The following is a 14,317-nucleotide window of genomic DNA, read 5'->3' as shown; positions in this document are numbered from 1 at the left end:
AATGCTGTTGTCAGTGGAATTTTTTGTGCATTATTTTTCTATTTAGTCATTGCTGCTGTGTAGGAAAGTTGTTGGCAGTAATGTGGTGTTTCTTATCTCTAGCCACTTTAATTAGTGCTAATATTTTTTTATACTTGTGGGTATTCAAAATATACATTCAGATCACCACGAATCCTTTTCCAATATTAGACATCTTTTTTTCTTTTTCTCTAATCATAATGGTAGGACATCCAGAATGTAGCAAAGTATCAGGAATTAATATAAAAATCTTGACTTTTTACTTAAATGGGCTTATCTTTGGTTTTTCATTCTTAAGAATGACATTGATTTTGGTTTCTGATACTCATCAATTTAGAAAGTACTCTTATCCTTCTAGTTTTAATCCTGTTTTGCTTTATCTCTTCTTAAAAACAGTGGTTTTAGTTTAATCAGTTCCATTATGGTATCTATTAGGAGTAACTCCTTTTTCCTTAGAGAATTATGAGAGATTTAGATTTCCTAATATTGAACTTTCTTTGGATTCCTAGAGTCAACAATATAAATATGGCATATTATTCTTTTAATACACTGCTGAATTTGATCTGTTAGTATTTTACTTAGGACCTGTACATGTACCTTCATTAAGAAGATAAAGTGGCCTATTTTTAGTATTCTCATCACAAGTTTGGGAATTGGAAATGAATACATTTTGAATTATAGAACTATTCCCCAAAATTTTTCCTCAACATGATATTTTGAGTTTAATTTCTCCAGTGCATTCTAATCATACACTAGTGCTATATATATTCTGACTGTATGTGCACAGAAGTATATAAGGTAAACATTGACCTATGGCAATATGTCAAGAGCCCTTCTATTGTATAAAAAAATTATTTTATATTAATACACATCTTATTACTTTTCCCTGTGAGGATACCCAAAATAAATCATTTTTAATGATAAGGGTTGTGACCAGCAACCAATTTAATATTTTGAAAAGGAAAAGATACATTCATTAAGATTCAGAAATAATTTCAATAATAGCTCTATGAAATGACTCTTCAACTCTAGTTACAACTGTTTTTTCTAACTATAGTTATCCTCAATACAATGAAAGGTTTTTCCTCAGTTACCTAACAGACTGACAATTATTTAGTTTAATTCAATACACATAAACTTGATAGAACACTTACTGGATTCTATAAAGAATAATGTTAATATGTAGTGGATTATAAGTTGTCAGTATTTAAGGTAGTTCAACCTATGTGTGGGCAGACTTTAACTTTGTAAGAGCTAAAGCTTATATAATTTTGAACCCCTCTTTTTCAAACATTATAAAAAATTTTACATTTGCAAAGTTTAAAGACATTTTCCCATTAAAAGATATTCCTAGTGTCCTTCCTAGAACTTTGGAAGGGTCCTATGTGGTAAAATGCCATACAAATCAAATGCTGTTAGTTTTTCTGTAAATAAACCTCTTGTTGTGGAGATATTAGAGATATTTTCTACATATAAATCGATGAAATTTTTGAGGTAGGAATCCATAATTACTGCAACAAATCCTGCCTTTAGTGAACTAATAGAATTTCCAGTGTTCAAAATGAGAGTAGAATGTGTCTGCTTAGTAAGTCTATATAGTCTGATGATAAATGCATCTTCTTCACATGAAAGTTTTGTCAAGTGCTACTAAAAACTTCCAATGTTTAAAAACAAATACAGATTCATCTTGAAATCCAAAGCATTTGAGATTGCATACGTCAAATTTTTGATCCCAAAACCAAGAATCCATCTCAGATTAGCTGGTTTCCATGATGGCCTCTTAATTTTTCATGTTCATTTAGCCCTCACCCTCCTTACTCCTCACATCTTCTTCCCTTCTCCAAATTCTGACTTAAGCAAAATAGACTCTATAAACTATAAATTGAGTCGCCTATTTTCCCTAACCATAGCACACCGAACTTTATCAAGTTGTTCTTCTATTTCTTTGGTGCTTCATGAGTCATTAATGCAGAATGGTGCACATAAAGGTTGTACATATTACCATTATAATGAGTAAGCAAATGGACAACTAACTCCTCTCTTCTGGACTGAGAAGAACTGGTGCTAAGCATTTCTAAAAAAAAGAATTAGAGTAAATAGAACACTTATACACATAATGTATAAGGATGCAGTTTAATAACCATTTTGAATTGAAAATGTCATCTCATAATAAGATCTCATTACAGTGTCCATTTCCTTTCCTTTGTTCACTTGTTTATTGAGTGCCCACTCTGAGCAAGGTAATGTTTTAGGTAATGTAAGATGATGCAATAAAGGCTAAAATACATTCCCTGACCTAAAGGAGAGCAAAGTTTTGTGAACTTCAGAGAAATATGAGGTACCATACAAGCAGGGAGTTGATGTTTTACAGATTAAAGGTATAGGGTTGAGACTTGCAAAAGTTAGTAACTTAGGTTTTCTGTTCCATATATATATTTCATATGTTCCGCAGCATGTAGCATATAGAAATATGAGAGGCAGAGAGAATACCTGATGCCCTTTTTCAGTTGAACTGTGTTATCTATTTGTTCCTTAAACCATATAATATTCTTTGTACTTGCCTACAAAAGAACAAATAGGTACATTTTATGCTGTCAGTATCATGATATCAACTCAATATTCTGCTAGATCTTTTTATCTCATACACCTGACAGAATTGATCATTTTTCACAATTGGGCTTGATTTTCATTGAGTGACATTTGACTGCATTAAGTGGTACATGTTGCCTGTATTAACAAGCTGAGAGAGTGTTTCAGATGCACTAGGCTTTCAGAGAAATTGTGAGGTCAATGATATCTTTTGTGAAAATTATGGATTTTTTTAAAGGGATGACAGAAAGAAATGAAAAATGATATGCCAAGCCAGATGCGCTATTCACCTACAAATACATACACAAGAAGGCAGGAAAACTGCATGTAAATCTTTGGATTGATGATTTCTGAATTTTTCATTTTTAAAATATAAGAATATTCTCTAAATGACATAGACTAAACCCAGAGATAGCATACCTGAGAATATGTGAAAGATAAATCTCCAAACATATCCTACATTAAGAACTGAGAAATAATATAATTTATCTTGGAGTAAAAGATGATTACTGCAAAAAGATTTTTTAAACTTTTTTGTAGTTGCTAATTTTTGCAATTTTATAATTAACATGAAGCCAGAGCTCATTAGGTACTCATCTAACTGGTTTCAAAATTTCTAGTAATTACATTTAAAAAAAGCAATCCAGTGAAAAACCATAGGCTTAGAAATTAGCTACAACAGCTTCTGTTGTAAATATTCAGGTAGAGAAATGCTTAGTAAATCACACACCTGAATCTTCTGAGAGTTAAATCTATATTCATCAATCTATGTTACCAATAGTACTGATTGTAGTTTTTATATCACATAGACCAGCGCCAATATCCTTGTAATGTAGGAGTGCTGAATGTGCACCTGTATAAAGACGTGAAGCTTAAAAATAATATAGTTTCTAATAAATGTGTGTTTCAAATTCTGTGACTTCATTGGCTGCCTACGCATAAGTGGTCCCTTCTTTCTCCACTCATAATAAAAGAATTATAATCTTGTTTAGGTATTGGGCAGTTATAAATTTCAGAAGAGTCAAGGGGATACTTGAATTGTTTAAACCAATCACAAGGGTTCCATTCCTGTTGCTAGTGGGCATAAAACATAATCTGACTAACTAAATGAGGGGAAATAGAAATTCTCATGTTGGACTAAAACTTCCTAAAAATACTAATCTTAACTGAATGAACTTATGTCAGAAGCTACACTTATTGGATATTCTTATTAGTTTACATAACAACCTTCCTTAAGTGCTGCACACATTTTATAAAAGTATAATTTCACTCAAAAGGCCTGTGGATTTTCTGATAATTTTTAAATGATGTTGAAATTAATGTTCATCACATACAGAACTCCATTAAGAGTCAAAGGAAAACATTGATTCTTGGGAATATCTCCACTGAACAATCAGGCAAAGATGCTCTAAAGAAAGAAACAAGATAAATCTCCAGAAACAGATCCTACTGAAACAAAATTATATGATTCACCTGATAGAGAATTGAAAATAACTCTCATAAAGATGTTCACCAAGGTGAAGAGAACAATGTATAAATGAAGGACTTGAATAAATATACAAATGGCCAACAAGTGTATGAAAAGAAATGCTTAAGGTCATGAATCCAGGGAAATGCAAATCAAAACTACAGTAAAACCTTATACCTTGACAGGATAGCCATTATCAAAAAATTAAAATAAAAAGACAACAAGTGTGGGCCAAAATGGAGAAAAACTGAAACCCTTGCACATTGTCAGTAGTAAGGCAAAATGACGCAACTGCTATGTAAAACAGTTTGAGGTTCCTCAAAAAGTTAAGAATATAATTACCATATGATCCAGCAATCTCACTTCTGACTACACAGCCAAAAGAATTGAAATCAGGATCTCAAAGAGATAGTAGCAATCCTATGTTCATTGCAGCACTGTTCACAACAACCAAGATGTGGAAAAAAACCTAAGCATCCATGAAGGGATGAGCAGATAATGAAAACGTGATGCCTACCTACAATGGAGGACTCTTCAATCTTAAAAATGAAGGAAATTCTGCCATATGCCACAAAAAAGAACCTTGAGGATGTTATGCTAAACAATCACAAAAAAAGACTGCATGATCTCACTTACATGGGGTGTCTAAAGTAGTTATTTCATAAAATCAAAGCATGGAATGTGGTTTCCAGGAGGTGAGGGAAAGGAGAAATTGGGAGTAACTGATCAATGGGCATAAAGTTTCAGTCAAGCATAATGAATAAGCTCTAGAGATCTATACAACACTAACACAGTACCTATAATCAACAATAATGTACTGTACACTTACAATTTCAATAAGATAGCTCTCATGTTAAGTGCTTTTCCCACAATAAAATGAAATAAATTTTTTTAAAAATAAAAAGACAGATACATTTTATTAACTTCCTTACACATATATAATATAATCTGTGGTACTATTAAACTTGTCAACACACAATTATGAATTATGAATATTGCCTGAATTCTATCACTAGCAAGTGTGTGGATTCTTAAAGGAATTAAACTTTTTTCCACATATAATAAACACAATCTTATTACTGAATATTTTTCTGAGTAACCTTCACCAAGGTAAGAGGTATACTGAAGATTTAATAGCATAGCATTAAAGGTTTCAGTTGGTTCTAAGATTCCAATTAACTTGCACTTACTTTTTAAAAAGGAATTATTGTTCTGTGCTAATGTTTTTTCCTAAATTAAAATAAAGTATGCAAATTTATTTTACAACTGTGACATATATTCTATTCATTGCTATCATTAGAGAACCAGTTTAATAAAATAATCCTTAACAAAAGAATGAAAGGAAGAATGTTATAATTATTTTTTCAGTAATAGACAACACTGACTGGAAAAATACTTGTCTCACATGTCTTTACAACATGACACTGGAAAAAAATTTTTACAAATTCAGAAAAAGTTAACAACACTACAAGCTTTCAGCAAACTTAAGAAGTTATTTATAAACTGTATTGGAAATATGTTTTTCATGTAACACAAAAAGCTACCCCCCAGGAACCTGGCATAAAGCAAAGAGATGGGAGAGGATGGCAGAGTAGAGAGGTAAAGAAAGAGGACCAGTGCAATCATCTGTGAATATTTGAAGGGCTTTCATGTGGGAAATGGAATATGCTTTTTTTGATTGCCTCCAGGAGGCAAATCATAAGCTGAATTTTGGAAGATATGGAAAGATAGATTTCATTGTAATATAAGGAAGAGTCTTTCACAGTGTTCAAAAGTGGAATGACCTGTTTGGGGAGATAGGGAGTTTCATATCTCTGTTGACTTTTAAGGAGAATATGACTATGTGCTATTTGAAAAAGATCAAGATGAGATTTGTACTTTGGATGAGAACTACATGATCGATGAGATTTTTACTATTCTATGGTATTTTTTGTTCCTATCATTCTTTATCTTTTTCTTATTTGAGACACTGTATCAGTGCCTATTGTTTTCTTACAGAATACACCATTTCCATAAATAAGTTTTCATTCCCACACAGTTCTACTTTCACAACACAGTTTCTAAATAATCAAGGCTTGTTAAAAATGATCATTTTAGTACTCTGAAAACCAAAGTAGGAACACAGAAGATGGCATTGCAAATATAATGTTCAAGAAAAGGCTGTGTTTCCCTCTTTGTGAAGTTATATATAAATCATCTGATATAAATACTAACTGGTTGGTTGCATAAAGGTCTGTAACAGGAGAGGTGTTTTCCTCTATGATTAGGACATTTACCACCCTGCTCAAGAGCTAAATTTACAGACCAGGTTTTTTCAACCTATGTCAGAGTGGTTTAGTAATATACCTTCCTGGACTCCACTTTTAGGGGTTTTGATCCAAAGTTCTATAACAAGGCCCAGGAATTTATAGTGGAAAGAAGAACCCCACATGATGCAAAGTCTGTGAAAATGCTCTACCAACAGTGCTGTAGGATAATGACTGTCAGAGAGAATTTGTTAAAGTCACCTTTTTCACATCTTCAGTATGCAAATTTTTTCAAAAATTGCATTCAGTAGGTCAACTAATCTAGTTAGCTCTGCATACTGAGATAGTTACCAGTATGGACTCTGAAGGCAGATACTTATGTTAAGTCTCAGATGTACCATTTACTAACTATATTTCCTTGGACAAATAAACTTGCAGTGTCTCAGTTTTCTCATCTATAAAATGGAGATAATGTGAATATTAACAAAGTAGTCTTGTTGTTATGAGTTGTAATGAGTTAGTGATGCAGTGTTAAGTGCTTAGAATAGTTCCTGACACTTAATAAGAACTCAATAATTGTTAACTATTATTATCCTCTATGACCTATCAGGAAAAAACAGAATGTGAAAAATAAGAATGTTAACAGGCATCAAGCACAAATTCTGCGTGTTTAAAGAAGTTAATTTTTACCACCTCACCCCCTATCTTTCCATCTAAAAATCCTTTCTTCTAGGGACTATGCTGCAAAAATCTGTGTTTCAAACAAGCATTTACTTAGACACTTGAGCATATACAAATCTGCCTACAGCTCAACACTACTGGGAGGTATGTTAGTTGGCTTGGGTTGACATAACAAAATACCACAGACAAGGTGTTTTTAAAAAACAGAAATTTATTTTCTCACTGTTCTGGAGGCTGGCATGTCCCAGAGCAAGGTGCCAGATGATTCTGTTAATGGTGAGGGCTCTCTTCCTGACATTTTGGTGGCTACCATATCACTGTGTCCTCACATAGTGGAGAGAGTGAGCTCTCTGGTGTCTTTTCTTGTAAAAACGATAATTCTATCATATAAAGACCCCACCACCATGACCTTTAATTATCTGATATTTAATTACATGACATTTAATACCTCCTTGTAGACCTTATCTCCAAACACAGTCACATGGAGATTATGGTTTCAACATATGAATTTGGCGGGGGGGACACAATTCAGGCCATAGTAGGAGGTCTGTAGGATGGTCCTCCACAAGGGAACAATATAAGTCAGAAGCCTTGAGTTTCAACCAAACATTAAATGCATGGTTGGCATTTAGAAGCATACAAAGAAATATCTACTCAATCAAAAACACCAAAGTCACTGGCCAGAGACTTCACTCTAGAATAGACACCTGAAAAGCTTGTGTGACACAAAGTCTTAGAATGTAAAAGGGGCATGCTAAACAGCCATCCCTTCCTCTAGATTCTTCAATATCAGATTACCAGCAATTATCTTTATAAAAGTCATTATACTCCCATATCAGATCAGATAACCAGAAAATATCTTTATAAAACTCATTATTTTAGTTTCCTGTAATATTGCCTTCACAAAAATCACAATTCAAAATGTTCCTTTATATTAAATGCTTTATATAAAAATGGTCCATAAGAATACTGTTTGACTTGCCCACAAAAAGGCTATTGATATCAACAAAAAGAAATAAAAGGCATCCAGATTGGAAAGGAAGAAGTTAAACTGTCACTGTTTATAGACAACATGATATTGTAGATAAAAAACCCTAAAGAACCCACCCTAAGACTACTAGAACTAATAACGGGATTCAGCAAAGTTGCAAGATACAAAATTAATACACAGAAATCTGTTGTATTCCTATACACTAATGATGAACTAGCAGAAAGAGAAATCAGGAAAACAATTCCATTTACAATTGCATTTAAAGAATAAAGTACCTAGGAATAAACCTAACCAAGGAAGTGAAAGACCTATACCCTGAAAACTACAAGACACTCATGAGAGAAATCAAAGAAGACACCAATGATTGGAAATACATCCTGTGCTTATGGATAGAAATAATTAATATTGTCAAAATGGCCATCCTGCCTAAAGCAATCTACAGATTCAATGCAATCCCTATCAAAATACCAACAGCATTCTTCAACAAACTAGAACAAATAGTTCTAAAATTCATATGGAACCACCAAAGACCCCGAGTAGCCAAAGCAATCCTGAGAATGAAGAATAAAGCTGGGGGGATTACACTCCCCGACTTCAAGCTCTACTACAAAGCCATAGTAATCAAGACAATTTGGTACTGGCACAAGAACAGACCCATAGATCAATGGAACAGAATAGAGAGCCCATCTATAAACCTGGGCATATATGGCCAATTAATAAGGGAGGAGCCATGGATCTACAGTGGGGAAATAACAGCCTCTTCAACAGCTGGTGTTGGCAAAACTGGACAGCTACATGTAAGAGAATGAAACTGGATTACTGTCTAACTCCATATACAAAGGTAAACTCAAAATGTATCAAAGACCTGAATATAAGTCATGAAACCATAAAACTCTTAGAAGAAAACATAGGAAAAAATCTCTTGAATATACACATGAGCAACTTCTTTGTGAACTATCTCCTTGGGCAAGGGAAACAAAAGCAAAAATGAACAAATTGGTATACATCAAACTAAAAAGCTTCTGCACAGCAAAGGACACCATTAGTGGAACAAAAAGTTGTCCTACAGTATTGGAGAATATATTCATAAATGACTTATACAATAAGAGGTTAACATCCAAAATGTATAAAGAACTTACATGCCTTAACACCCAAAAAGCAAATAACCCTATTAAAAAATGGGCAGAGGATCTGAACAGACACTTTTCCAAAGAAGAAATTCAGATGGCCAACAGGCACATGAAAAGATGTTCTACATTGTTAATCATCAGGGAAAAGCAAATTAAAACCACAATGAGATATCATCTCACACCAGTTAGGATGGCCAACATCCAAAAGACAAACAACAACAAATGCTGATGAGGATCTGGAGAAAGGGGAACCCTCCTACACTGCTGGTGGGAATGTAAATTAGTTCAATCCTTGTGGAAAGCAATATGGAGGTTCCCCAAAACACTAAAAGCAGAAATAACCATTTGACCAGGAATTCCACTCCTAGGAATTTACCCAAAGAAATCAAGATCATAGATTCAAAAAGACATATGCACCCCTATGTTTATCGCAGCACTATTTACAATAGCCAAGATATGGAAGCAACCTAAGTGTCCATCAGTAGATGAATTGATAAAGAAGATGTGGTACATATACACAATGGAATATTATTCATCCATAAGAAGAAAACAAATCCTACCATTTGCAACAATATGGATGGAGCTAGAGGATATTATGCTCAGTGAAATAAGCCATGTGCAGAAAGACAAGTACCAAATGATTTCACTCATTTGTGCAGTATTACAACAAAGCAAAACTGAAAGAACAAAACAGCAGCAGACTCACAAACTCTAAGAAGAGACTAGCGGTTACCAAAGGGGAGGGGTGTGGGGAAGGAGGGAGAAGGGGATTAAAGGACATTATGGTTAGCACACATAATGTAGGGGGGTAACAGGGAAGGCAGTATAGCACAGAAAAGACAAGTAGTGACTCTATAGTAACCTCCTATGCTGATGGACAGTGGCTGCAATGAGTGTGGGGGGGCGGGATTTGATATTATGGGTGAATGTAGTAACCACAATTTTGCTCATGTGAAATCTTTGTAAGATTGTATATCAAAGACACCCTAATAAAAAAAAGATTGTATTTCAATAATAACTTAATAAAAAAAGGAAAAAAAGGCTATTGATATCATTTTAAAGTGGTTTTTAATGCCATTTATATCATTACATATAAATATAAATAAAATAGACTTACCAGAATATAAAGTATACATAGGAATAAGCTTTGAGAAAAACATTTTCTCACTGTAAATCTTAGAAAAATTTACAGAAAAATTTATTTTAGCAAAATATCTTCCCTTACTGATGTTTCCTCATGCACCAACACTGCCATACATGAAAAGCCATAACCCCTACTAACATTTATTGGCCCTTTACTATGCACAGGTACTATACCAACTGTTCATATGTTTCCATAGTTTTTCTCACAAAAAGCACTATGTATGAATTTTTATCATAATTATCAGGTAAATAAGTGAAGTCAGCAGGATTAAATAATTTGACCTAGGATTCCAAGATACAAGTGACAGAATTAAAATACAAATCCAGTGACTCCAGAACTGATTCTTTCACTCTAAAGAAAATATTATTTACTCAACGAGTAAAATCATCATAAAAAAAGCATTTTCATTTAAATAAAGCTGCAGCTCCAGGTTCTTTATATCACTTTTCAAAAAGACAGAGCTGTCCTTTCCAGTGGTCATGTTAACAAGGCCTGCGGAGGTGATAACACTTTTGGACCTATCTTTTTTCTGTGGTCTTGAAGAACTGGTGATTATCATCAGTGATCATGCATGCAGAACTACCCAGGCAAAATACCTTTCCCTAAGTGGGAAGTGCAGCAGGATAAGTGATGCTACCAAGAATGAACTTAGAATGAATCACATCAACATAGTTTTTAAGTGCTATGATTTGGTGAAATATTTGACTATGTATTTCTGCTGTCATATAAAGTAATGGCTTTTCATGGTAGTGATTGATCATAGAAATCCAAAAATCTAGTACAAATATCAGAAGAAAACCAGAAGTTTGTGTCCAGAGGAGGCACATTCTCTAGTTCTGACAAAGGTGAATATAATTGAAGAATGTTCTCACATTCTTGAGTGTCTTTAACCAGTTATGAACTTACTTCAAACATTTCCCACAAGAAGACACAAAGATGTTGTATGTATGAAAGGTATACATACTTGGTTATCATTAATGAGACAAATACCACTATGTATTATTTGTGACTTGTACAAGAAGTTTGATGTCATAGAAAATGTATTCACTTTTGACTGTGGAGATGGCAATATGTCTATCATCTTTATTGTGGATCAAATCTTTAAAGGTATTCCACAGCTAGGGATATTTATTTGCCCACAAGGCTTGAGAAAACATTGACAAAATGCTGGTTAACTAATTTATTGATGAGTTCAAGTGTAAGCACAAGAAGGGCCTAAGAGAAAGTAAAAGAAATATCCACTGCTTCTACATCACTTGTGAATGTACAAAGGTCACCTCCTTCCAGAGTTCAGTCTGTTAGGGATTGCCTCCTAACCCTCTTATAAAATCAGTTAAAGAAGAAAATGCTGACACCATGTGATCTGTAGAGAAGGCTCTTTGGTCCATAACAGTGTCTGGCGTTTGGTGCAATGAGATTCAGAAACTCCTACAGGACCTATTCAATGACAAGTAATTAAATAAAAGTATCGACCTTCATGAAATTACCATTTATAGTACAGGTATCCAGGTGGCTATCTCACCTATGGACACATAGGAAAATAATCAGAATTGGCTGTTTCTTAGAAGACATACTCTTCCCTTGGTATTGAATTCAAACCACACAGAAACAAGTGTGTTAATTCAGATGTATAAAGATGAGAACACAATGGTCATGGAAGAGTACATGTTTGGCAAGTTCAAGCTCACAGATAATTCTGTAATGTGTAGGAGCATTGTTCAGAAGGGAGAAAGCTCACATAAATGCCAATAAAATTCTCAATAGGTCTGCTGTTGACAGAGAAACAATTATAGGGAGAAAGAATAATATTTGAGCTAGAAAGACCTTGGGTGTGTTGTCCAGGAGGCTAAGCAACATAAAGCTGTAGGTGATGAGAAAGAAAAAAATCTCTTCCAAGAGTTCACCGAAATTCTGTGCCTGTGCCATCAAAATAGAGTCTCAGGAGAAGACAGAACTCCAAGAAAAGATCAACAATGAGCAAATGAATATAATGAAATCAACTGGCTGGGAAAAAATCCTACTGCTGAGAAGGAAAATAAACATGGGTATCACAGAAAAATGCAACCCCCTCATCATGAAGTTATGCCTGTGCTCAGGGGTCATGACCAGATGGAGGCTGAGGGGCTTCTGGGAGTGAAGCTCCTCCCCATCTTCTGGACCCATCACTGTACAGAATAATGAAAGAAGACAGAAAGAATTAATTCTACACAGCTAGACAAAAAAGTCGTAGTCCTAAAATTTGTAGATGAATATGTTTAGGAGCAGTTTAAAAATCATATTCTGAATTATTATATAGGAAGATTTCTGACCATTTTAAATACTTGAGTGTGAACAGCAAAAGAAGTGAATACATCTTCATTTTATCAATATTGTAAACATGGGAAAATACAATTGGCATACTAAAGACTAAAAATCTGTTTAAAATTGGCACTAATAAAACTAAGTACAATCTTCCCCCAAATGGGGAAAGGTCAAGCAAATCACACTCAGAAATGATAGGTTCCAATCTACTCATGAAACCAAAAGTATATTGAAAGTAATTTAAAAATAGTGAACAAGTTTTTGAGGATGAAATCAATAAGGTCTTATTATTTAAAATTATGTTCAAGCATAATTTATCCCAAATCAGTGAATTATGGTTCTTAAAAAGACAATACTCTGCCTCCTTCTGTACTTTCAAAAACTTGTGATTATATTTGAAATTCAGTGATAGGTATAATTACAGAATAAATCCTCTATTATTAACTGCTCACCTACAATGTGTTAAACATTATAGTCAGATGCTGTGTTTATACAAATATAATTCAGACATGATTCTCTAGTCTCAATTATCTTGTAAGTAATGGAAGTGACAGTCATATACATAACAGACTATAATAATATGTAGACTTCAGTAATATTCATAAAGAAAAGTTCTAGACAACCTAAAAGGACACCTTTGAATTAATATTGTCCCTACAGTACTATTTTAAAAATAAAACTTTTTTATTCTAATAGCCCCCATTAACAATAGTGACAAAATGGCCTGTAGTCTTGAGACATAAGACAGGTACAATTGGGTGGAGTAAAAGATGTCAGATGTGAAGAATGAACTATAATATTTGAATGATTAAAAAGAAATCCTTTGGGCTGGGAAAAAAAAACAAGAGAAGCAGTATGTGCCTAGAGAAAATGGAGAAGATGGATGTAGAAGCCATTATGCTGAAAAGAATAAGACAAACTGTATGCATTTCATAAATTCTCCTAAGGTCATCTTTTGTTTTCAAGGAACATAATTTGAATCATAAATCAACTGGCTGTATTTCAGTGGTTTTTAAATTACTGATGAAAGAGTTCCATGTTATGAAATAGTCTTCCTAAATTTGTAGCAAGTTAGCTTTTTGTACAAGGCTTATTACTACATATACACAGGGACATTTGAAAAAGACTTCTCATCAAGTTGAAAACTAATTTACTTACAGTTATCTGACATTTTTGAAGAGAAATATTCCAAAAGACCTGAAATACTTGTTTCCCTCAATTCTGGTGTTTCTTCTGATTTGTCCATGTGTAAAATATCTTTTTGTAAACTTCTACAGTCACAGAAACCAACAAAAGCTGTTTTTCGCAAGTTAGAAGTGGCCGCATACAAGCAGATTTCTGCAAGATTTGTTGTGTATAAATAGACTACATTCCAGGCCCAGGAAAAATCATTTACCTTGCAAGTTTCTTCCTACGATGAGAAAATAGCTATTATATATCAAATATGTTCTGTCATAATCAAGAACTATATAATGTAATTGTAAGAAATATCTTCAAATTTTATAGACTTTTTAAAAGACCATAATCAACTAATATTTCTAAAATGTATTATTAAAAACAGGTTTACCATGGGTAGATTGCATAAAACCTAGTTCAAAGAATAAAAAATACAAATAACTAAGAAGCATACAAAGAACAAAAACTTTTCAATTTCCCTAGTAATAAGTGGAGTGTAAATAACCCAATGAGATGCTATTTCCTATAACATATTGTAAAAGAATCTTTTTTATATAAAGCTAAGTTCTTTTA

At 33.4% G+C, this 14,317-nt stretch overlaps 1 protein-coding gene across 1 annotated transcript in view; it reads right to left on the bottom strand.

Moving 5' to 3' along the window:
• TMEM232 (transmembrane protein 232) overlaps positions 1-14,317 on the bottom strand; it is a 240,137-nt gene that overhangs the window by 147,081 nt on the left and 78,739 nt on the right. The window contains exon 11 of the mRNA XM_036887007.2: positions 13,727-13,979. Within this exon, the coding sequence (XP_036742902.2) occupies positions 13,727-13,979 (253 nt within the window). The remainder of the gene's footprint in view (positions 1-13,726; positions 13,980-14,317) is intronic.

The sequence above is a fragment of the Manis pentadactyla genome, chromosome 2, assembly GCF_030020395.1.
Source record: "Manis pentadactyla isolate mManPen7 chromosome 2, mManPen7.hap1, whole genome shotgun sequence".
Lineage (NCBI taxonomy): Eukaryota > Metazoa > Chordata > Mammalia > Pholidota > Manidae > Manis > Manis pentadactyla.
The sequence above is the reverse complement of the archived record's forward strand: the minus strand, read 5'-3'. Positions and strand labels throughout refer to the sequence as shown.